General features: G+C 62.0%; 2 protein-coding genes across 8 annotated transcripts; one reads left to right on the top strand and one right to left on the bottom strand.

The window, feature by feature from the left end:
* The first annotated feature begins 1,859 nt into the window (after positions 1–1,859).
* SSBP4 (single stranded DNA binding protein 4) lies at positions 1,860–17,911 on the top strand. 6 transcript variants are annotated; one of them, XM_072947365.1, is made up of 17 exons: positions 1,863–2,225; positions 10,062–10,134; positions 10,519–10,580; positions 10,695–10,753; positions 14,218–14,307; positions 15,027–15,086; positions 15,172–15,241; positions 15,394–15,461; positions 15,544–15,611; positions 15,902–15,947; positions 16,028–16,063; positions 16,164–16,218; positions 16,301–16,371; positions 16,465–16,543; positions 16,929–16,957; positions 17,063–17,286; positions 17,547–17,911. In XM_072947365.1, exons 2-16 carry the CDS (start codon positions 10,079–10,081, stop codon positions 17,270–17,272), a joined length of 1,059 nt encoding a protein of 352 aa, XP_072803466.1. In that variant the 5' UTR covers positions 1,863–2,225; positions 10,062–10,078; the 3' UTR covers positions 17,273–17,286; positions 17,547–17,911. The 6 variants fall into 6 exon arrangements, with proteins under 6 accessions (XP_072803468.1, XP_072803465.1, XP_072803466.1 ...); XM_072947362.1 differs by having other exon boundaries at positions 1,866–2,225; positions 10,669–10,753; XM_072947363.1 differs by having other exon boundaries at positions 1,868–2,225; positions 10,669–10,753; positions 17,063–17,170.
* A 229-nt stretch (positions 17,912–18,140) lies between these two features.
* Positions 18,141–21,404, bottom strand: ISYNA1 (inositol-3-phosphate synthase 1). 2 transcript variants are annotated; one of them, XM_015235013.3, is made up of 11 exons: positions 21,318–21,404; positions 21,080–21,208; positions 20,773–20,934; positions 20,272–20,404; positions 19,986–20,179; positions 19,620–19,769; positions 19,323–19,538; positions 19,048–19,212; positions 18,845–18,958; positions 18,554–18,771; positions 18,141–18,443 (listed from the first exon to the last, which is right to left on the bottom strand). In XM_015235013.3, the coding sequence occupies exons 2-11, from the start codon at positions 21,197–21,199 to the stop codon at positions 18,242–18,244; spliced, it is 1,674 nt and encodes a 557-aa protein (XP_015090499.1). In that variant the 5' UTR covers positions 21,200–21,208; positions 21,318–21,404; the 3' UTR covers positions 18,141–18,241. The 2 variants fall into 2 exon arrangements, with proteins under 2 accessions (XP_015090499.1, XP_072803462.1); XM_072947361.1 differs by lacking the exons at positions 20,773–20,934; positions 21,080–21,208; positions 21,318–21,404 and adding an exon at positions 20,511–20,614.
* Positions 21,405–21,633: the final 229 nt, after the last annotated feature.

Genomic DNA, 21,633 nt, shown 5'->3' with positions numbered 1-21,633 from the left:
CGGGAACGGGTATTACAATGAGGGTGTCCTTGACGCCCAAGCACCGGTGGCCCCTAGGGCATTGAGCAGTCGCCTGCTAGACGCCCGACAGAAGCCGGCCGGCCACGCCCCCATTTGCGGGCAGCGAGGGCCCCTCCTCCGGGCGGGCCGGGGCCCCGGGAGGCCTGCAGGAGAGGAAGCTGGGGGAGGGGGTGGCCGGCTGGACAGGAAGTGGGAAGGGCTGGCGTTCCCCTCCAACCCCCGGCCCGGGCCCCTCGGGATGGGGGCGGGGCTGGGGCCGCTTGGCCCTTCCCTTCCTCTTCGCCTGTCTGGAACCCCAGCGGTTCGCGACTTCCCGCCCGTCAGAAGGCTGCAGGGGGGAGGGTAGTGGGGGGACTTCTAAGAGGAAAGCATGATGTGGGGGTCGGCGGGCAGCGGGAGGGGCGCTCGGAGGGAGACACACACGACACGGGAAATCCGAGCGCACCACCACACAGCACAGATCCCAGGGGGCCAGCAATCCACCCACTCGCGGAGGCACACACACTAGTGCACAAAGCCTGACGCGGCGTCACTCGGCCCAGCACAACCGCCGCGGACGCACCACCACGGCCGCAGAGCTAGGGACGGTTGCCCGGACAGCGACGAGGTTCCTGCTAATTCCCCACGCACAACGACGCACACGTGCATTCAGACAGGAACCGCGTGTTTACACACACACAAACACACCCGCGGTCATATACGGCAAACAGAATACCTATGGCAAACAATCATAAAAGCATCCAGACCTTGAGTCGCAACTGGACCGCCTCCCCGACTCGGCCCACACACAGCCAGCGCACACGACACACGGGTGGCCGGGCACACAGGACTCCCTCCCAGGTGCCCCTGCCCTGCGGGAGTCCTTGCCTCAGTGTTGGCCCCCACCTCCTCTGCACACCCTCTAGGGGGAGAAGAAGGGCTCCAGGTGGGGGAAAGAGGCACTCCCTGCACCCGACTCCTGTAGGGGGGTAATTAAAGGTGGAATGCATCCCTTTTACAGCTGGCAGCTGTAGGCTGAGAGGCGGAGCCAGCGGGAGTGACCCAGTCAGTAAACAACAGTCACCTAGCACCTACTATTGACACGAGGTGTTGACTGTGGGGCAGTGCAGAGTGGCTTCCAGGGTGTGGCCTGAGTACCCCAGGAGCTTTTGGTCTGTGCAGTCTTTGTGTTGCATGTGACTCTGTGACACTGAGTCCTCTGTGGTTTGGTGAGACCCCAGGTCCCTGTGAGGAGCCCTCCGGAGTTTGCGACGGTGTGCCCAGGGTGACCGCTAGCAGCTGCGTGGACTCTTCCCACAGCTGTTGGAAGCTGTGGCACAGCCGTGCCGATGCATGTCTTTTGCGGCTGTGTGCCTACATGAATGTAGTCTGTTTTCAATATTCTGTAACAACCATTATTTGAGCTCTGTATATCTACGTGTATGACAGTGTGTCCCTGAGCGGGTGTGTGTGTGTGTGTGTGCGTGTGTGTGCTGGGTGTAGGTAGCTCTGCGGGGTGATACACCAAGTGTGACTGCCTGTAGCTTTATGGGGCTATCAGTAGTTGTTCCAGTAACTGTGAGGATTTATGTGTGTAAAGTCATGTGTCGGAGTGTGTAGCCGCAACTAAGTGTGGCTGCTTTCTTGGGTGTACAATGTGGGTGGCTTGTTCTGTCTGGATAGAGTGTGTGTCTAGCCGTGATCAGCTGAGCCCCGCTGTGTACCCCCGGGTGGCTGTCCCCACTAGTGCCCCACGCCTCCTCCCTCCGCGGCGGGCACTGCGCGTGCGCGCCCGGCCCACGGTCCCGGCGGCGGGACCCACCCGCGCTCCCGCCATCGCCCCTTTAAGAGCGGCGCCCGCGGGCGACGGGGAGGCGGCGGGCGGGGGCGCGCGCGGCGGGAGGAGGGGGCGCGCGCTTCCCGGAACAGCCCGCGCTGAACGAAGAGAGGAAGAAAATAAAACCCGCGGCCAGAGCCAAAGCTGGAGCTGCCGCCGCCGCCGTCTCGGCCGTCTGGAGCTCCCCCGCGCGGACAAAGCCCGCGATGCCCGTGCGGGGCTCGGGGCCGTGAGGCCCCGGGCGCCGGGTAGCTATGGCGACCGGGAGCGCGGACCGCGGTGCCGCCTGACAGGTGTGGGCCCCGGCGGCGGCGGCGGCTTGGAGCAGCATGTACGCCAAGGGGGGCAAGGGCTCGGCTGTGCCCTCCGATAGCCAGGCACGCGAGAAGTGAGTCGGTGGACCGGGACCGCGGGAGCCGGGGGCGGGGCTGGGGGATAGCGCCGCTTCCGTGGGCCCCGGCACCGCGCTGGGCACGTGCGTACGGGGTGCAGGGCTTTCGGGGCCGGAGCGCGTTCAGGGGGTCGCGAGGTTTGAGGGGGCGCGCGGGACCCACGGGGCGCGAGGGGTCTCGAGATACGTAGGAGTGCGTACGACCCAAGAGGTGTGAGGGGCTTAAAAGGGACGCGAGATTTGAGGGGACGCGCGAGATTCAAGAGGTCGTGAGAGTTGAAGGGACGCAGGAGACCCGAGGGGCGCGAGATTAGCGGGCGCGCGCGAGATCAGATCGGGACTAGAGGGTAGCGAGACCTCCTCGACGGTGGAGAATTGGATGCCTGTGCGCGCGGGGTCTGGATTCCTACTGCTTTCCCTATTCTCCAGGGAAGTTTCCGGGGCAGTCGAGACTGGCCGCTCTGAGACCCCCACTCTTCGGGAAGAGCTTCAGAGACTAGGGCAGGGCTTGAGGGGCGCCCCCACCCAACAAGGCCACCTGTCCAGCCTGGGCTGGGACAGGTGGGTGAAGCCCCTGGGAAAGCTGCAAGACTTACAAACCCGAAGCCCCCATTTGTTCTTGGCGTGACCCTGGGCTGTGGGTGGCAGGTGCTCTCAGGCTGGTAGGACAGGTACCTCCCAGACTCTGCGGTGAGGGGCTGAGGGGTATCAGAGCTTTTGGAGGTGGAGAGGCGGCCTTAAACTGGGCTGCTGTGCTTGCCTTTGATACTGCCACTTACCTGCTCTGTGGCTTTGGTGAGGGAGCGTCCCCTCCCCCAAGCTCACTTTCCTTTCCTGAGAAGTGCAGACATAATATAATAGTGCTATCTCTTAGGTTTGGGGGGCATTTGAAAGGTGCTAGGAGCTGTGACTGTCTCACAGCAAGGGCACTCAAAGGTTTGCAGTATTGTTACAGTGCCAGAGAGAACGGAAGGCTTGCCATGGCTGATGGCCAATGGCTGAGTCGCAAGATCCTAGTAGTCGAGTCACCTAGGGTGGCCTAGGGTGGGAACCCAGCTTCTGGAGCAGAGAGGAGGCTGGGTCATAAAGGAGAGGTCCCATGATGAGTCTCCTTGAGGACCAGAGCAGGAGGAAGGAGCTGAACATCTGGGCAGTGAAGAAGATCTCTGGACATGGGTGTCAGCCCCCTTCTCCTGTCCTGCCTTTTCTGCCTGGGCTGATATTGGGAGCCCCCTCTACACAAGGATGAGTGTCCATTTTCTACTCAGCCTTGGGGTAATTTTGGCGAAGAAGTTCTTGTGGCCGGAAGACGCTAGACAGATGACTGCTCCTCCAGGCCTCTCTTGTCTATCTGCACAGTTATGAGGTTGGACTCCATTTCCAAGCACCATGAAGCAGGAAGACTTTTTGAAGCTGATACGTGCCTCCTGCCAGGTTGGAAGCAGGGGGTGTCTGGCATGGCCAGCCCACTCCTGGGGATCCTTGCCTGTCCCCGACCATCCTTGTACTCTGGCTGCTGGGGTTTTGGGTCTACCACTACCCCAGTGGGAATTGTTCACTTGGTCAGATATATGCTGGGCTGTGTTCTGGGTTGGGAAGGCAGGCCCTGGCCCTCAAGAAGCCCACATCCTAGCAGGGAGGCAAGGGAGTTATGCAGCAAGCCGATGGGAGGATCTTGAGATGTGCTATGAAGAAGGGAAAGGGTGTCATAGTGAGGTGTGAGGAAGATGTCAGGTGTGCAGAGGCCTGGAGGAAAAGCAGGTGGCTGAGGGCACAGCAAGTGCAAAGGCCCTGGGGTAAGGCCAGGCCAAAGAGCTGGGGCTGGTTCCCCAGGTCAGGGCATGACCTGTGGGCCAGAGAAGCTTGTGTTCAAAAGTGTCCTCCACCTCCTTTGTGGAGTGGGGCTTACTGGGGGTCGGGCTGGGGTAGAGGGTCAGGGGACCTGGGTAGGGGGTGTGCAGGCACAGCTATCTGGGAGAAAGCTAAAGATGGCAGCTTAAGTGGTGACTGTGAAGATAAGGGAGGGACTAACAGGTTTGAGCTGGGATGGTGGGGTTTGGAGTTGGGTTTCAATCCCACTGGACAATCCAGGATTTTGATTCTTTGAACCTGGCCTCGTCTCTCAGCCAGGGCTATAAGAGGGGGTTATTTGAATTCCTGGCCCCCTTCCCCCATCATACCCTTACTCCCTAGCCTGCCCAGCAGAGATTCTTGGAGGTTGCTGGGATCTACAGAAGTACCGCACATGGAGGCTGAAGGTCCCATTATATCACCTGTTCTCCAGTCCCATCTTTGGTCAGAGCCATCGTACACTTATCCATTTCTTATAGAGGGTCCCATTTAAGCACTGATTTGGAGGTGAAGTTCTGCTGCTAAAGAAAGTTGGGAAACACCAGACGGTAACATCCATTTCCCCGATGGGGATGCTGGGCCCCAGGAGAAGGGGCCTGCTGAAGTCTCAGGCTCTAGGGCACAGGAAAGCTTTCAGAAGCTTGGGGCTGATCCACGGGAGAGGTGGGCTGCTTGCTTTGCGCCTCAGCTTCCTCATCTGAAGTGTGGACAACTGGCATGGCAGGATTCTCACAAGGACTGGCTGAGAGGCTGCAGGTAGCGCACCCCTCACAGGCAGCCACCAACAGAGCCGCTTTCTGTCTCTGGGCCTTGGTTTCCTCCTCTGTGAAACGGGGTGAAGGGGGTTCCACTACTTGGGTCCTTGACTCTTGAACTGCTTGTCCTCCCCAATCTCACCCTGCTGCCTTCTGCCCTTCCTCTCCTTCCTTCTTGGGCCCCTGTCCTGTGCCCTGTCGTGGGGGTTCCCCATCTCAACACTAGTCTGTTCCAGAAATGGACTGAGTGCCTGCTGGGTGCATGGATGATGGGTCCCTGCCCTCGGGGGGCTCACAGCAAGCAGTGGTGAGTGCAGAGTCCAGGGAGCACAATGCAGGTGTGACAGGGTGGTTGAGGGGGATGCTGGGGTCTGAGGGGGCTGCCTGCAGGATGACACAGCTTCTCCCCCTGTAAATAATGAACACTCCAACCTACAGGGAAGCCGTGAGAGCACTTACCACTCAGAACTAACTAGCACGTGCATTTGGTCATTGGTTTCAGGTCTTTTTAAATAAGGGGATGAAAGTGACAGGGACAGTTGAAGGCCCTTTTTTCCCCTTTGCATCTCTTCCCCCTTCAGCCCCAGAGGCTCCGAAATTGGGGTGGGGGGGAGATCTAAACATTTGCTTTGTGTGTGTGTATATCCTTGAACACTTTAAGTGGTGCCATGTGGGTTTAGAATAGTTCTAGAAATGACAATCATGGTCAGTGTCACTGGGCACCTTGTGTTTTTCCTCCCGAGATTAGTTTTGATTTGGGTACATCACCTCAGGTGGTTTATTCATTAGCCCGGCGGGCAAGGGAATCACCGTGTGTCAGTCCCATCCCTGTCTGGGCTTTCAGGTGTGGCCATGGGCATCCTTGTTGTGGGAGTTGGTGTGGGTAAGAGGTTCTTAAGGGGTCCCTGAACTAAGTCCTGGAGGCTGAGCAGAGCCAGCAGACATAGGGGAGCCTCCTGGCAAGGTCTCCAGGAAGCTTCTGGGGAGGGAGAGGGAGGAGCAGGAAGGCTGGGGTGGAATTTGTGAGTAGGGGTCGTTACTTTGGCTGCTGGGTGGGAGAAGGGCTGTAAGGAGACTGCCAGGAAGCCAGTGATGAGGGTGGCCACCACCCTGGCTCTTAAGAGCTGAAGGCCTGGCCATGAGGGTGGCAGAGGGGAGGGAGGACATGTGTAGGCTGGGGAGTCTCTTTGGGGGCATCGGTGTGACCTGGTGATGTATTAGACGGGGTGGAGGGGGTGAGGGGGTGACACAAGGCCTTGAATAGAGGGCATCTCCCAGCCCCTAGCAGCATGTGCCTCCAGGGGCTTTAAGGGAGAGGGGGGAGCTGGGAGGGGAGCACCTGATACTGTAATTCTTGATAATGATTTTTGATACGATAGTGCTGCATTTTAGCCCAGGAGACTTCAGTATCCCATTAAGTCGCTGCTTCCCTGTGCAGCTGCAGCCCCGTCTGCACCTCTTCCCCATGAGCACTCCAGGTCTGGGCACACCCCTATCCTCCAGGTCACCTTCTAGAGGGAGGGCCTCCCAGGGCCGCCCTATGCCCCCTTCCATCTCCTGCCTTCTTGAAGCAGAAGCCTGCCCCTCTGATGGGTGGGCTCTTCATTCTGCAGGCCATTTGCTGACCAGGGCCCGGGGTGGGGCTAGGATTTGGATCCAGGGCCCAGGCCCTTCCCCATAAACCCAGCTCAGGGTCTGGACAATGACCCCCAAGCTGGATACCCTCCCTCAGTGGGGGGCCCTGGAGGTCCCAAAACAACCTGATCAAATGTCCAGGCTTAGAAACTTTTCACCAAAAACAAACTGCTCACAATTCTCTGACACTCGATCCTAATAAAAATTTAAGTACCAAAATGTATGAGAAAACAAGCAAAACTGAAAACCTACTCCAGCTTTTCTTTGCTTTTGGGTTACAACCCCAATCTTTAACATCAGGATAGTAAGTGCTGACTTCCCTCTGTGCTTCCTGGACATCCCAGGAGGGGGTCCAGGGTTGGTTGGTTCATCCTTCAGTGTGGCTGGGGGCCCAGGATGCCCAGCTCTGTGTAAGCTCAGGAGTGAGACGAAGTCCCCACCCTCCCAAAGCTACATCCAGAGGGCTGCAGGTGATAAGCAGAGACTTGTGTCAGATGGAGATAAATATGATGATGGGGGAGAATGGACTAGGGCTGGGGTTAGAAATGATAGGACGCCTCTGACAGGTGACACTGGAGCCATGAGGGTCTCTAGCAGAAATGCCCTAGGTGGGGGAACCGCCTATGCAAAGGCCCTGGGTGGAGGAGTAGAGAGTGGCTAATGTGGGGGGGGGGGCACTGGAGGGTCTTGAGTGAGGAGTGCATGGTGGGGGTAGGGAGCCCAAGGGAGTATAGACTCCAGGGGTGGGAGAGGAAGCAGCTCCTGGAGGGGCCCTGTGGGAATCCAGGTAAGTGATGGTGGTGGCCTGGAACAGGGGTGTGGTGAGGAAGGCAGGGAGAAGGCTCAGAATCAGAGAGAGTGCTTTTTCCTTATGTCCCCCCCCCCCCGCTAAGTTCAGTAAATGCAGTGATCTTAGGGGGACAGCTGGGTGGATCTTCACACATGCCCTGCACCTGTGTGAGTCCAGACCACCCAGGCTGGGGCACAGGACAGGCAGGACAGGAAGAAGCTGGGGTGGGGCTGGGCCTTTAAGATATCAAGTGGACGGTGGATCCTAAGACCCTGGGTCCAGGAGCACCCTGTGGGCAGCTGTACAGTGTCAGTCATCAAAGTGGGAGGGGAGGCCACCCAGGGAGAGGGGAGGAGGGGGAGCAGGGCTAGAGGCGGGGGAGGGAAGAGAGCGGGCAGGGGTGGGCTCCTGGACCTGCCTGTGGGTCTGAAGCCCGACAGTGGGACAGTCAAGGGTGAGAGGTGATGATGGAGAAGGACACGACGGCCTGGCAGCATAGAGCCCTTGGTGGACATAATGGGATTCAATGTGTTCTTCAGGAGGCTCCCTGAGCCTTGAGAGCTTTCTGCCTGCCTTTGGAGTGGGAGCTGTCCAGAGTGCAGCCCCCTCATCCTCCCCCCACCCCATGCTCCTGCCCTTCCCTCATGGGGCAGCTACCTGGATCCCCTCAGCTCAGTCTCCCTCCCTCTCTCCAGGCATCTCATCCCCTCAGCCTTTCCTGCTCCCTGCACTGTCCCCCCAGGTGGGCAGAGGCCAGCTGGACCTCTCTTAGCCTCTCTCTTTGCCTGAGGATAAGGTGGTGAGCAGGCTGGGCTGGTCAGGTAATTCTTGATAATGATCCTCTGGCCCCATTGGCTTTTCATGTTCATTGCTTCATACTTGCAAGCCACTTGTGAAGCCTCCAGAAAGGGAGGATTGGTTGCAGGAGTGAGCTGGACAGATGATTGTGGATGCTGGAGGTCAAGGAAGGCAACTGGGCTGGAAAGGGGAATGCTGGAGACCTCTGGGGTGCACTGTTGGGATCTGGGGGGGCCTGGGTTGGAGGCGCTGCTGAGAGGTGTGATGATGAGGTGGGAACCTTGGCCAGTCTTGGGGGGGGGGGAAACACTCAAAACTACGTGACCCCATGTATCCTACTCCTCCGCCCCATTTCTCTCCCTCCAGCAGCTGTCACAGCCCATGTGGTACAGTGTGAGCTATGGACGTACCTTGCCCTGGGATGGCTGTCCACTCTGACCCCCAGCCTCCCCGCTTGTCCTTCTGTAACAGGCACCACCTTCCAACCCACCACCACGCAACTTACCTTCTCCTTTGTATTGTTGCTTCTGTCTCTCCCTGTGAGAGGACCTCCAGGGGGACAGGGTCTGTTATGCTCACTATTCAAGGATGTGCTGGGTGCATGTTTGTTGAATGAATGAATGACTGGAGAGACAGATGAATGAAGGGAGGAAGAGGATCCAGGGCAAGGGCAGAACCCATGGAGGGGGAGTGGCGGGGATGGGGGAAGCAGGAGAAAAGGACTGGAACAGCCTGGGTGAGGTCTGACCTGGGGGTTGGGGTGGTCTGCTGAGGGGGGGCTGGGATGTGAGGGTTGAGCAGCTGAGCTGGGAAGGGCGGGGTGGGAAGGGCGGGAGAAAAGCAGGAGAGTAAGTCAAAGCAAGGTTATTTTAGGATGGAACCAGTGGCCAGCTGAGTGGGAAGGCATCTGGAAGGGCCTCCAGCTTTCACCAGAGTAGCCTCAAGCCAGCCCTTGGGGGACCCCCAGTCTTGGATCCAGAACCCCCCAGCCCACCTGAGGCCTGGCTGGACAGTAGAAGGACCCTGGGATGCCTGGAGGGGCTGGTGGAGTGGGTGGATGGGGAAGAATGGATGACCCCCCAGGGGCAGGAGTTGTCCCTTTGCTGGCTGGTATAGAAGACAGATGGGGAGGGGGTGGAGTGGAGTCTAAGGATGAAAAGGCCTGGAAAGCTGTGTGGATGGTCTAGCCTCCTTGTGTGACCTGAGAATGGTGCTGCTGGTTGGAGGGTGGCTTGTGTTCTTCGGGTGGGCAGCAGCCAAGTTGGTGTGTCCGGTGGTACCAAGCACTGGGCATTTGGTCCATGGGGTGCCATAGCAGCTGAGTGGCACTGCTGGCCCTACCTCCACTTCCCCCAACTTCCCCTGGGGACCTGGTATGAATAAGTCATAGCCTCACTGGTGGATGGGAACTGATCCTAAGGAAGAGGATGAGGTCCGGGGACACCTGGAAGACGAAGACCTTGGGTCAGAGGGACCCTTTCCTTTCTCGGCAGGGAGGCTGGCAGTGTGCTGGGCCTGGCCACATAGCCCAGGGTGCCTGCTGGGAGACCCCACCCAGAGCACAATCTAGAGTGACACTCAGGGGCCCTTTCTCCAAGCAGAGGACCTCCCTGGGATCAAGGCTGCTCTGGGGTCTCAGCATTGGCAGGATGAAGCCAGGATTTGGTCCTTTGGGGGATGTTGAACTGAGCAGAATTTGGCTTGGAAATGGGGGATTGGGCACTGCTAGAAGTGCTGTCTAGAGCAGGGGCCTGCAGGCTGGGCGTTGATGGATGTGTAGGTGTTGACTGGGCTGAGCAACTGGTGAGGAGGCCATCTTTTCTGAGGGGCGACTGGGGGAAACTGGGGAATCAGGAGACCAATGGGGGAAGCATGTGAGGCTGGAGGTAGGTCTGGAGAGCAGGTGCCTCCCTGGAAAGCCCCTCCCAAGGACCCTCAGGGAGGGGCTCTGGGGCTGCCCCAGGCCTCCTGAGAGCCTGAGCCAGCCCCCTCCCCTGCCTGCAGGTTGGCGCTCTACGTATATGAGTACCTGCTGCACGTTGGTGCCCAGAAGTCAGCCCAGACCTTTCTATCCGAGGTAAGCTGGCCCGGCCAGGCAGGTCCCCCTCCCCACCAGCCAGCCTCTTCTCACCACCCACACCCTGGGATCCTCCCTACTCCATTTTTGTCAGGTCTCCAATGGTGGGGTCGGATTGTGCCCTGGAAACTGAGGGCTGGGACGGGTCAGGGCCCGCAGGCTGGTGTTCTGGCATCTGTTCATCCATCCGAGGATCTGCCGGCCGCTTCTCTGCCCCTGGACTCCCCAAGTTGCTCCTGACCTGGCTCCCTTGCTCTGACCCCCTGGTTTCCTGCCCCAGTATTCCCTGGGCACCGAGCTGGGCTGAGGCTGCCTCTTGGGAGGGGAAGGGGTCAGACAGGGCCAGGCAGCGAGCCCCTCACCTTCCTTCCCTCTCCCCTGCAGATCCGATGGGAGAAGAACATTACGCTGGGGGAGCCTCCGGGCTTCCTGCATTCCTGGTGGTGGTGCGTGTGAGGCTGGTGCGGGCGGGCCACGGAGTGGGGCTGGGTGGGGGCGAGTGGGGAAACCATCGTCCCCCCCTGCCGCCCACAGCGTGTTCTGGGACTTGTACTGTGCAGCGCCTGACCGCAGAGAGGCATGCGAGCACTCGAGTGAAGCCAAGGCCTTCCAGGACTATGTGAGTCCCCACCCCAGGGACTGGGACCAGGGCTTCTAGGTCTGGGTGGGGGGCCTGTGGCCTTGGGAGGCTGCCTGGCCTGAAGCTGGCTTGGGTGGGCAGGTCAGCCTGGCTGTGGGGTCCTTCTGCTCCTCATTTGGTCCAGGGTCACTCACAGGGTGGGGGCATCTCATTCTAGTGCACCCAGCTCCTGAGGGTCCCCCAAAACCTCAAGCCCTCCTGAGGTCAGCCTCTCCTTTGCTCCTCCTCACTGAACCCCATGTGGAACCGGGGAAGACTGAACCCCAGCTCCTGCCTCCCTGTCTGCCCAGCTCTGTGTATGTGGGACCCGGCTGGGCGGCCACTACTGCTTGTCCCCTACCACCCCAGCCTTTCTGAGCCTTCTGAGGTGGGAGCCTAGGCAGGGCTGGTGAGGGTTGGCTAACTGCCCATGCACCCGGGAGCACTTGGCAAACCTCCCAACCTTGCTTGGTGACTGGGGCTGCCGGCTTCACCTCTTTCCCTGCAGGCTGAGTGGGAGTCAGAGGCCTGTCTGGAGAGGAGGGTGGGTAACATGAGGGGGCAGGCGGCACCTAGTTGTCATAGGGGAGCAGATGGCAGGCCCCTGCCTTTATCCTCTTCGCCCTGGCCTGGGGGTTTTGGCCACCTGGCCCCAGAGAGGTCTCCAGCAGATGAGGGAGGGCTCTGGAGCCCTGGGCTGTGGGCCTGAGGGGGAAGCAGTGGCTTAGCTGGCTTCCGGGGGAGACCCCTCTGCCCAGCCCCCTCCTCCCTGTGCACCCACTCTCCTGCAGCTGGCGCCTTCACATCCTGAGTCATCCGCCTGCTGTGCCCCTCTGGGCCTCCCAGGTCTCCGCTGTCCCCACCTCTCTCTCTCTGCAGTTGGCCAGGGTCCCACACCACTCACTGCCTCCCAGCAGAGAGGTCCCCTGTGCAGGGGTGCAGACCTCTACAGGGCCAGGGTGCAGCTGGATAAGTCTGGGGGTTCACCATGTCCCTGAAGACGCCCCATGCATGCTGTATGCTCGTTTATGGGAGCCGCCGAGGTCACTGCTGGTCGTCCCCATCGGGTCCCACTCTTCACGTTGCGGTCCCGCCAGAACTGGGGCCATAGATATGTCCGGAGCTGTGTCCGTGCGTGACTCCGCGTGGGCCCGGCTCTCCCCAGTCTAGCCCCAGCTCCTCGCTGCCCGTCTCCAGGGTCCCCTGGGCTCTGTTCCCTCTTCCGGGCTGCTGCAGTCCCCCCTTCCATCTCCGCCGCTGGCTTCGCCCCTCCCCTGCCCCAGCCTAGCTCCTCCAGGGAGCACAAACCGCGTCGTCTTCTTTGCTGTGCGGTCTCGCGCCGGAGTGAGCGCGCTTCCCGGGGGCGCGCGCTGGTTACCAGAGCTGCGGCGCAGCGTTAGGGGAAGGGGAGTGGCGCCCAGGCCCTGGGGTGGCAGGGTCTCTGTGTCCTCAGGCTGCAGCCGCTGCACGTTCTGCCCCGCCTCTGTGCTAACTGGGACTGGCAGGCGGGGTGAGGGGCGTCCTCCTCCCGCCCTTGGTGGCGGGCTCCATCAGCGCCTCTGGGCTGGGGGCCGACCTCCGCGTCGCCAGGAAACTAAAGCGCACCCAGCCCGTTGTCTTGGCAACGTGGGGCCGGGCTGGCGCCTCTGGGTAGATGATTGACTTGGGGGGTCCAGCTTGGGCCACTTGCCCGGGAGGGTGGGCTGTCCTGCCCTGGATTAACCCTTCAAGGGTTGGGGAGCCGCAGGGGGTGAGGGGTGCCTTATTTTCTCCCCGCCTCCACACCTCATGGTCGGGAGTCGGGCGCAGCTGCCCCTACCTCCGCCCTCCCTGACCAGGAAATGCTCTGGCGCCTGCTGTGGCTCAAAAAGCCGGGCTGCCCTCCTGCCCCCACCATGAGGCATGAGGTGGAGGCGGCTGGACAGGCCCAGAGCTCAGAGCTGACCCCCCTCCAGTCACTGAGGCAGACGCAGAACTGCTCTAGGCCATCGGGCTGTTTGTGGGACAAGGTGAGGTGGAGGCCCGGCTCGGGTAACTCAGCAGTTTGGAGAGGGGGTGAGAGCTTTGTCCCTCCACACACAGGGTCACTTGGGCTTTCAAATGATTTGTGCTGCGCCCTGGGAGTGCTCCCACTGATACCCTCCCAGCTTGGGGCCAGGGCAGAAATCCTTTAGAGGCTGACCTTTGAGAAGGAGGAGGAAGGAGGGCAGGCTACGGCCCCCAAAGGGAGGGGTGTGTCTCCAGGGGCCCTGCTCTGACCCAGCCAAGGGGCCCCTTTCCTGCTCCTGTAGGGCAAGATGTGCTGTGTAACCATGGGAAAAGTGCTTAACCCCTCTGAGCCCAAGTGCCTGCAGTCCCACAAATTCCTGAGTGTCCCTGTGTGACACAGACAGGGGCAGTGACCCAGACAGACCATCCCCTTCCTCTTGGGGTCTGGCCTCGGAGGGGAAGGGGGGATGATGCACAGACAAGAGTCAAGGGACCCCAAGAGAAGTGCTCTCTCCTCAGTGCCTGCAGTGTCTTCCCCTTCCCTATCCTTGGATGTGTCCCCTCTGCCCTGCAGACTAGATTCCCACCCACCCCCTTCCCCCTGCTCTGTGGGCCCCACAGGCAGACAAGCCTGGGACTTGGAACTGACCAGAGGAAGTGGCCTGTCAGCTGTCCCCATGCCAACTCTGGGCCTGCCACCAGCATCTCTGCCCCTGGCAGATACAGGAACTCCCTTCTCAAGCACCCAGTCTCTCCACTTCCATCTGAAAAGAGGTTGGGGGCTTGGAGACCCCACTCCAGAATTCTGTTTCCTTCCCTTCCCTACTGGAGGAGGAGGGGGAAGTGGTCTGCACAGTAGCTCCAAGGAAGAGCCCTCTGAGAGGGAGGTTCATCTTGAAGCTGCCCATTGATTTTGTTTTTTGTCGGTTTATTTGAGGTGTCTTGGGGGCCCAGCTAAGCTGCCTCGCTAGCCAGGAGGACTTGGCTGGTTGGGATGGGCAGGGAATGGGGGACTGTGCCTCCACCCATCTGCAGTTAGATTCAGACCGAAAGAACAAGCCTGTGTTAGAAGGATGAGGCACACGCTGGAGTCCTGGGTGGATGGCATTTTCAGACCCCCAGAGTCCTCCGGCTGGGGACTAACTGGGGACTGGGATCCCTGGCCTCCTCCCTGGGCTGTGGGCTCAGCAATTCTGGGCTCTGACCACCTCCAGGGTCTCAGGTGCCACAGGAGGCAGAGCCCTTGCTGAAGGCCACCCAGCACATCTGGTTGCTAAACCTGGGTGGGGACAGGGGCAGAGGCTCTTCCCTCACCTAGAGCTCCTGCCATCCACTGTGCCCCTGGAGCCCAGACATCCTCCCATAAGTAGAGATGGCTCGGGTTCGTCATTCCTTGGGGCCAGACTGCTTGGGGAGAGGAGACACAGGCAGGGAGTGACCTGACTTGGCTCTTGCCATCTCCCCAACCCCTGCAGAGCGCTGCAGCGGCTCCCAGCCCAGTGATGGGGAGCATGGCCCCCAATGATGCAATGGCATCAGGCCCCATGGCACCCGGCTTCTTCCAGGTACAACCAGAGCTGGGGTCCCTGTCCCCGACCTGGGTGGGCTTGTGTCCGTAGGGTGACAGGCAGGGGCTCTGCCAGGGTGAGTGGGTGTGCACATGCCAGCCTTGGTAGAACCAGCAAGGGAGGGGCTGCATGGGCTGGGCCCTAGCGCAGGAGAGGGCAGGGTCTTTGTGCACTTGACCTGTGTGTGTCAGGGTGCCAGCAGCCACAGAACGTGGCTCTCTGAGCCATGGGTCCCGCCCATGACCCTTCCCATGACTCTACCCTTAGGGCTGACCACACTTCCCACTCCAGGCTGTGGGGCAGGGCTAGTTGGCCTACTCACCCGCCTCCACGGTCTCCTGTCCCCTCCCCTTCCTGGCCAGGCTCAGCAGAGCCACAGCAAACTGTGGAGCTTCGGGTGACCTCACTCTTACCAACCCACATGGTTCTGTCCTCCGGGCTCCCAGCCTTCCCCCCACAACCCCAACACCCCTATGATAGGGCCTCACATTCAGGTAAGGACCTGTGATGTCCCTCCCCCTTAAACAGTCACTGCCCCACCCAGTCCCATTGCTGTCCCATGCTCCCACACACCCAGGTGCCAGCTGGCTGAGGTTTACTGGCTGGTCCTGGAGCAAGGGGTATCCAGGCTAGGGGACTGGGCATAGCAGGAACTGGGTAGCTTTGGAGGGTGAGCAGGTGGGGGGAGGTGCTGATCTCCGGCCCACCTCTTCCAGCCCTTCATGTCACCGCGGTTCCCAGGGGGCCCCCGGCCCACCCTGCGGATGCCGAGTCAGGTGAGAGAGGGATGAGGGGAGGGTGGGCAGGAGTTGGGCCAGAGTAGGGGCACCCACACTTAATGCTGTCACGTCCCCTCTGCAGCCTCCCGTGGGCCTCCCTGGCTCCCAGCCCCTCCTCCCTGGCACCATGGACCCCTCCCCGCGTGCTCAGGGTGAGTAGGGAAGCTCCAGCTGCTGTCCCCCCAAACCCATCAGGACCCCAGTTCCAGTTTCCTGCTGCCTCACTGCACAGGAACACCCCCCACCACCACAGTGCATGTTCACATGGGAATGGGCCCAGCCTGAGCCCTCCTTCTGTCCTCAGGGCACTCGAGCATGGGCCCACTGCAGAGGGTGACACCTCCACGGGGCATGACCAGCGTTGGGCCCCAGGTAAGAGCAGGGTCCAGGGGGAAGGGGAGCTTGAGGGGCTGCCCTCTCTTGGCCGTCACTCATAGCCCTTGTGCCTTCACAGAGCTACGGAGGTGGCATGCGGCCCCCACCCAACTCTCTTGCTGGCCCGGGTTTGCCCGCCATGAGCATGTAAGGCCCTCAGGGACCCTTGGGGGTGTACCCACGTGAGCCATCACCCAGCTTCCTGGGCTGGGTATGCTGGGGCAGACCCAAAAGCCAACAACAGCCCCAGATATTGTTTACTCCACTCTTGGGTGGAGAGACTAAGGCTTAGAGGCCAGTGAGTGATGGGTTGGGATTTGAAGGCAGGCCTGGAATCCCTACATGGTTACTTCTCAGCCAACATCTGCTCTAGGGGCATGGGGTTGGGGGGTGTACTGCCTGGCTTAAGACCCAGGGTCTACCACTGTCTCTTCCAGGGGACCCGGGGTGCGTGGCCCGTGGGCCAGCCCCAGTGGCAACTCGGTGAGTGTTGGGATGGGGTGGGTGGTTAGGAGAATGTGCTGTGGTATGGGGCAACTGCTCACAGCTGCTCCTCTCCCCAGATCCCCTACTCCTCCTCCTCCCCTGGCAGCTACTCGGTGAGTGAGGCCAACACTGGGCAACTCGACCTGGGGGCAGGGATTGTGGGGTGGCAGATGGGGAGCCTTTCTCACCTTCTCTGTCTCCCTCTGTGTGCAGGGACCCCCAGGAGGAGGTGGGCCTCCTGGCACACCCATCATGCCCAGCCCTGGAGGTACGATGGTCTGGCCGGGCATAGGGAGGGGTGTTCTCTAATGAGGCCCCCTCACACCCCACCCCCTTCATGTGCGCCCCAGACTCCACCAACTCCAGTGAGAACATGTACACCATCATGAACCCCATCGGGCCGGGGGCCGGCAGGGCTAATGTAAGTGGGGACTTTCTGGGTGGGAGGCGATGACCCCTAGGGTGAGGGATGGGAGATGGTGGCCCTAGTCCCACGCTGCCCCTATGCCTACAGTTCCCTCTCGGCCCTGGTCCGGAGGGCCCCATGGCCGCCATGAGTGCGATGGAGCCTCACCATGTCAACGGATCCCTGGGTGAGTGGGTGTCCCTAGATGGACACACCCCCCCACCCCTACCCCCACCCGCTGCTTCGCGAGCCACGTGCGCCCCCTGGCGGCTTCCAGCCCCTCCGCCTGTGTGCCGTGCGGGCATTGGGGGCGCACCCTGAGCTCCCTGGGCAGCCCAGTGACTTGGGCTGCGCTGGGAGGAGGAGGGTCCAGTAACGAAATAGTGGGGAGGCCAGACTGCCTGCACTGACCACCCCCAACCCTCAATCTGGGCCCTCCGCCCGGAACCCCCAGCGGCGCCCCAGTGGACTGGGCCAAGGGAGGGTGCGCGGCCTCGGGAAGGGGGTTGGTGTAGCCGGCTCCGTGGCGCCGGCGCGTCTGAGCCGCGTGTCCGCTTTCTGTCGGTCCGCAGGCTCGGGCGATCTGGACGGGTTGCCGAAGGTGAGGGGGCCGCTCTCCGGCGCGGGGCGGGGGGCGGGCCCGCGTGGAGAGGCCTAGTCCGGGTTGGGCGGCGGGGCGCTCCGCGCTCACGGCGGCCGCCCCCAGAGCTCCCCCGGCGCCGTGGCCGGCCTGAGCAACACCCCGGGCACCCCGCGGGACGACAGCGAGATGGCGGCCGCCGGGACCTTCCTGCACCCGTTCCCGAGCGAAAGCGTAAGCGACTGCGTCGACTCCCCCCCCGCGGCGGCGTCGGGCCGGAGGGGCCTGGCGGGCAGACCCCGGCGGGGCGGCCGGGGGGCCAGAGCAAGACCGTGACCGCGGCGGGCCAGGTGGGGGGGCGGCCGCGGCATCCTTCCCTTCCCCCTCTCTCCTCCTCACGCCCACCCTATCTCACCGCCCCGCCCCTATCCCATCCCCAACCCTGGGACCCGCGGCCTCCCCACGCATTGCATTGCCACCCAATGCCACCCGACCCCTTTCCTTTCCATATCCACACCGCCATGTTCCCCATTCCACCCCGGGGGGGCGGGTCCCAGCCTAGGCCGGAACTGAGCCGGCCCCCGCGCGCCACCCCCTCGTCTTTCCGCAGTACTCCCCCGGGATGACCATGAGCGTGTGATGGGGCCGCAGCCCCTTGCCCACTGCCGCCCTGGCTTCTGCCCAGCGCCCCTGCCCAGGGCCAAGGTCCAGGGGCTCGGGTAGTCCACAGGGTGAGGGTCTGAGGTCGCACCTCGGGCAACTGGACTCCTGGTCAAAGCTTGGATGGCTGGGAGGCCCCGCGAGAAGGACTCATTCATTTTATAAAAAACCCAAGGACCTCAGAGATGTTCTTTCCTGTATGGGCCCTTCCGGTCATTTCTGTTTTGTCTAGGGGGGCTCCTTGGGGACCTCCTTTCCTTTGGACAGCAGGGGTGGGCCCCATCAATAAACGTAACTTGATTTTGGTTTTTGGTATCTGGTCTTGTACTTCTTCACTTTGGCTTGCAGCGACAACCTGCACCTTGGGGTCTCAGCCGCACCTTCAAAGGTTGAGGTTAGGCAGAGGCCCCACGGGGTTCTGGAAACTGTTGAGGGTTGGGACGAGTTTTTAGGGTAGGTAGGTGTCTACCTGGTGAAAAACAGATGGGGCTAGAGTTGCCGGGGTAGGGTTAGGTCGCAGGCGCTAAGAATCCACAGGCATGGCTGATAGTGGCACTGACTTTATTGTCTTTGGGAGGCCTGGAAGGGTCGGGTCCTGAGGAGCAAAGGGGGCAGGAGATATGGGGAAGTTGTATGGCCTTGGCCTTAGGTGGTGGGCATCTGGGGTGCCTCAGCCTGCGAGTGCCCATTGGCATCACCAGTACAGCCGTTGGGGGCGGTTGGTGCTGATCCTTTCTTGCAAGGAACAGGGCAGGCAGTGGCCACAAGCCCAACTCGCTTGAGGCCAGGGCGCTCCATCTTGTGCTCCAGAAGCATGTGGTTCTGTGGCGGGAGCCCCACGCAGGCCCTGGGGGAGGGTCAGGGCTCAGCAGGGCCAGACCCCAAGACTGGTGCCCTGCGCAGCCCTGCCAGTGGACATCTGGGCCATGGATGGGGATCCCCAAGGCCGGGGCACACCTGAGGATGTTCTCAATGCAGCTGCGCTGGCGGAAGAGCGCGTTGACCACAGGGCTGCCCGGCGGCGCAAGCGGCGCCTTGAAGAGGAAGCCCAGTAGTGACAGCACCGGGTGGAAGCTCTGCGGCTCTGGGTCGATGTCGGTGCAGAAGGTCACCCGCTGGCATAGTTCGGTCAGCAGAGCCAGGTCCAGCATGATGGGCGCGGCCAGGAGTGAGTCCTGCAGGGCCAACGAGTCAGGAGCCAGGCCAGGCTGATGGGCAGCCCCACTCCTGTCCCTTCTTGCCCCGCACCTCGCACGTGTTGTGCAGCACCAGTGTGTTGGTACCGCCTAGCATCAGCTCCGATGTGTACTCATCCAGTGCGCGCTTGCTGTCACCCACGTATGGCACGTACTTGATGACCACCTGGGAGACAGCATGAAGTCACACAGGTCCCTGCCTTTCTGTGTTGGGGACGCCTCCCACCCCTTCTGCTGCGCCTGCGCCCCACGCACGCAGTGGTCCGGCTCCTCGCCGGGCGCGTAGAGCACTGGGTTGCTCTGCACCATGTCGTCCACCACACTGCTCTTGGACACCTCCTTAGACCGGAATTGTGGCGGCGCCGACAGGTTCTGCCCGTCGTTGTTGCCCAAATGGTTATAGCTCACGATGGACATGGTCTAGGGGGACAAGAGGACCTGTAGCAGCTGCAGACTCTGCAATGCACAAGCCCAGCCCTCGTGGCCCAGGACCCCCATTCTGAGCTGAGCAGCCCCTCATGTCCACGCACCTTGAGGCCGGAGCCGATAAGGAAATCAACGAGCACAGACTTGACTTTGGTCTGGCCTGACTTAAAGTCATCTCCACCCACAAAGACGCGGCGCTGCCACGCCAGCTCGAGAGCACCAGGCACCAGCGTGTTCTGTGGGGACCCATTGAGGAAGGCACAGCCCTCCAAGATGCTGGCCACGGCAAAGAGTGTGGAGGGCGACACCTCCAGACCCAGCTGCGGAAACAGGCGGGCAGTCAGCGCAGAGCTTGGGGGCTGGCCCTGACCCCACCCAACCCCATTCCTGGGCGCACCCACCTGGATGGTGCGCAGCAGGTTCTCAGCAGTGTCATTAAGGCCCGGGACCACTTCACAGAAGCGCTCCGTGTTTGCTGTCCACAGCACGATGACTTTGTCCAGCCCGGCGCTGGACCGGAAGTCACGGATGTCCCTACGGATCTGCTCCAGCTAGGGGTTGGGGGAAGAGGGCAGAAGAGGGAGGTTGTACAGGCTCCCCCGACCTGTGAAAGCCTGGGCTATTCAGTTCCCTAAGTGCAAAGTAGGGCCTGACCCCTCAGGATGGGAGCATGGGGATAAAGACGGGAGAACAGGTGGCCGGGGGGACAAAAATGGCGGGGGAGAACAAGTGGCAGGGGATAAAAGGGGTGCAGGGAGGGGCAGCACCTGCTGTGCGCGCGTGCCCTGAATGAGGTTGTCGGCGCGCGCACTCTGGTTAGCTGCGATGAACTCCGGGATGTAGACAGAAGGCCGTGGGCGCAGGGCCTCCATGTGCGGCCACAGCTGCTCCTGCAGCCCCCAATCCAGTACCTGCGCGCGCCGCATAGCCTCCGCCAGGTTCAGCGACGATATGTCCCAGCCTAGAGGGGACCCTCAAGCTCGGCCCGGCCCGCTGCCTGGGCCCCTCCATGTCCCGCCTCCCACCCTACCCCCGGCCCAGGGCCCCGCCCACCGTCGAACACCAGGTCGTCGGGCGCCACCATGGGCAGCAGCGCGTTGAAGGGCACGAACACCTCCTGGCCCTCGGCGTCCAGGCCCAAGCTAACGGTGCCCGCCTGCGTCAGCGAGCCGTAGTAGTTGGCCTCCTGGGGGGCGGTGCGGAAGATGGGGCCGAGTGAAGGGTGGGTGTGACATGGGGAGGGCTATGAGCCGGCAAGGGCCCCGGCCCAGCACCCTTAAACTCCGCCTTACTGTTAAAGGCGCTTCAGCAGAGTGCTCCAAGCCAGGACAGGAAGCAGCTCCTCCATAGGTCCCATCCAGAAGTTCCCCCACACCTTAGGCTCCGCCCCCGTAAGACCCCTAAGGAGTCCCCGCCTCCCCATGGAAGCCCCTCCCAGGAGCCCGCCCGCAGCCAGGAGCCCCGCCCCCTGCGGACCCTCTCCTCCGTAGAGCCCCTCCCCGCGTGGATTCCTGCGAGGCCCTCTCTTCCACCGAGCCCCGCCGGACCTCCCACCTTGCGGCCGGTGCGCGTGGGCCAAGACAGGCGCAGTCGGTTGGCCAGCACGGCAGCGGTCAGCGTGGAGCCGTTGTTCCCGCCCCAGCCGACGAGCATGACCCCGAGTCGGGGCACTTGCCGGGAGGTCCGGAAGGTGAAGCGCGTGGACGTGGGGTGCACCTGGGGGCAGGCGCCGCGGTGAGCTGGGGACCACAGGCCCCTCCCCCCTCGCTGCAGGGAGGGCATCGCAGACGTTGGGCAATTGCCGCTCCCTCCCGCCTCCCTGGTTCCCCCAGCCCCACGGTCCACTCGGTCCCTCGCCTACCTTGAGGACGCCGCCCTCGCGGCTGACGCACGTCGTCCTGTACTCATATTGCGCCTCGATGGCCTCGGGGCTGTAGACTACGTCGGGGCTCTCGACCACGAACTCGGCTGCGGCCTCCATCGCGGCGAGCTGGAGGCACGAGGTTGCCAAGAGGTCAGCGGGGACCTGAGAGCTGGCCGGGCCAAGCCGACTTCGGTCGGTCCCCGGGGAGACTGCACCTCTCCCAGGCGGCACTCACCAGCGCGGAGTCGGCTGAGACAGCGGCGGACGGCTAGGGCTCAGGGCGCGCGAACTCCAGAGAAAAGAGCCGCGGCCCCACCCCCGCCCCGCCCCTCGCCCCGCCCGCGCCCCGGAGGAGGGGCGGTCCCCGGAGCAGGGGGGAGGGCGCTCACCGGTCTTGGTCTTGGGTTCGAGGCCCTGCTGTCCTGAGCCTTCGCGGATATCTGGCCTCCGCCCGGTCTCCTGCGGCCAGGCAATCACGTGGGTTGCAGACCCCCCGGCCCGAGCTCGGCGCGCGTGATTCACTTCGCACCACAGGCGGTTAGGGCCCTCGG

The sequence above is a fragment of the Vicugna pacos genome, chromosome 22 (assembly GCF_048564905.1).
Source record: "Vicugna pacos chromosome 22, VicPac4, whole genome shotgun sequence".
NCBI classification, from domain to species: Eukaryota; Metazoa; Chordata; class Mammalia; order Artiodactyla; family Camelidae; genus Vicugna; species Vicugna pacos.
The sequence above is the reverse complement of the archived record's forward strand: the minus strand, read 5'-3'. Positions and strand labels throughout refer to the sequence as shown.

Bases quoted from the DNA above. Each gene is read 5' to 3' on its own strand.
- SSBP4 (XM_072947362.1), top strand. From the start codon at position 2,167: ATGTACGCCAAGGGGGGCAAGGGCTCGGCTGTGCCCTCCGATAGCCAG. The intron at 10,581-10,668 runs GTGCGTGTGAGG...TGCCGCCCACAG, and splicing joins TTCCTGCATTCCTGGTGGTG to CGTGTTCTGGGACTTGTACT. The intron at 15,948-16,027 runs GTGAGTGTTGGG...TCCTCTCCCCAG, and splicing joins CCAGCCCCAGTGGCAACTCG to ATCCCCTACTCCTCCTCCTC.
- ISYNA1 (XM_015235013.3), bottom strand. From the start codon at position 21,199: ATGGAGGCCGCAGCCGAGTTCGTGGTCGAGAGCCCCGACGTAGTCTAC. The intron at 19,770-19,985 runs GTGCTGCCCCTC...CCCAACCCCTAG, and splicing joins AGGGCACGCGCGCACAGCAG to CTGGAGCAGATCCGTAGGGA. The intron at 19,539-19,619 runs GTGGGTGCGCCC...CTGTTTCCGCAG, and splicing joins ACCTGCTGCGCACCATCCAG to CTGGGTCTGGAGGTGTCGCC.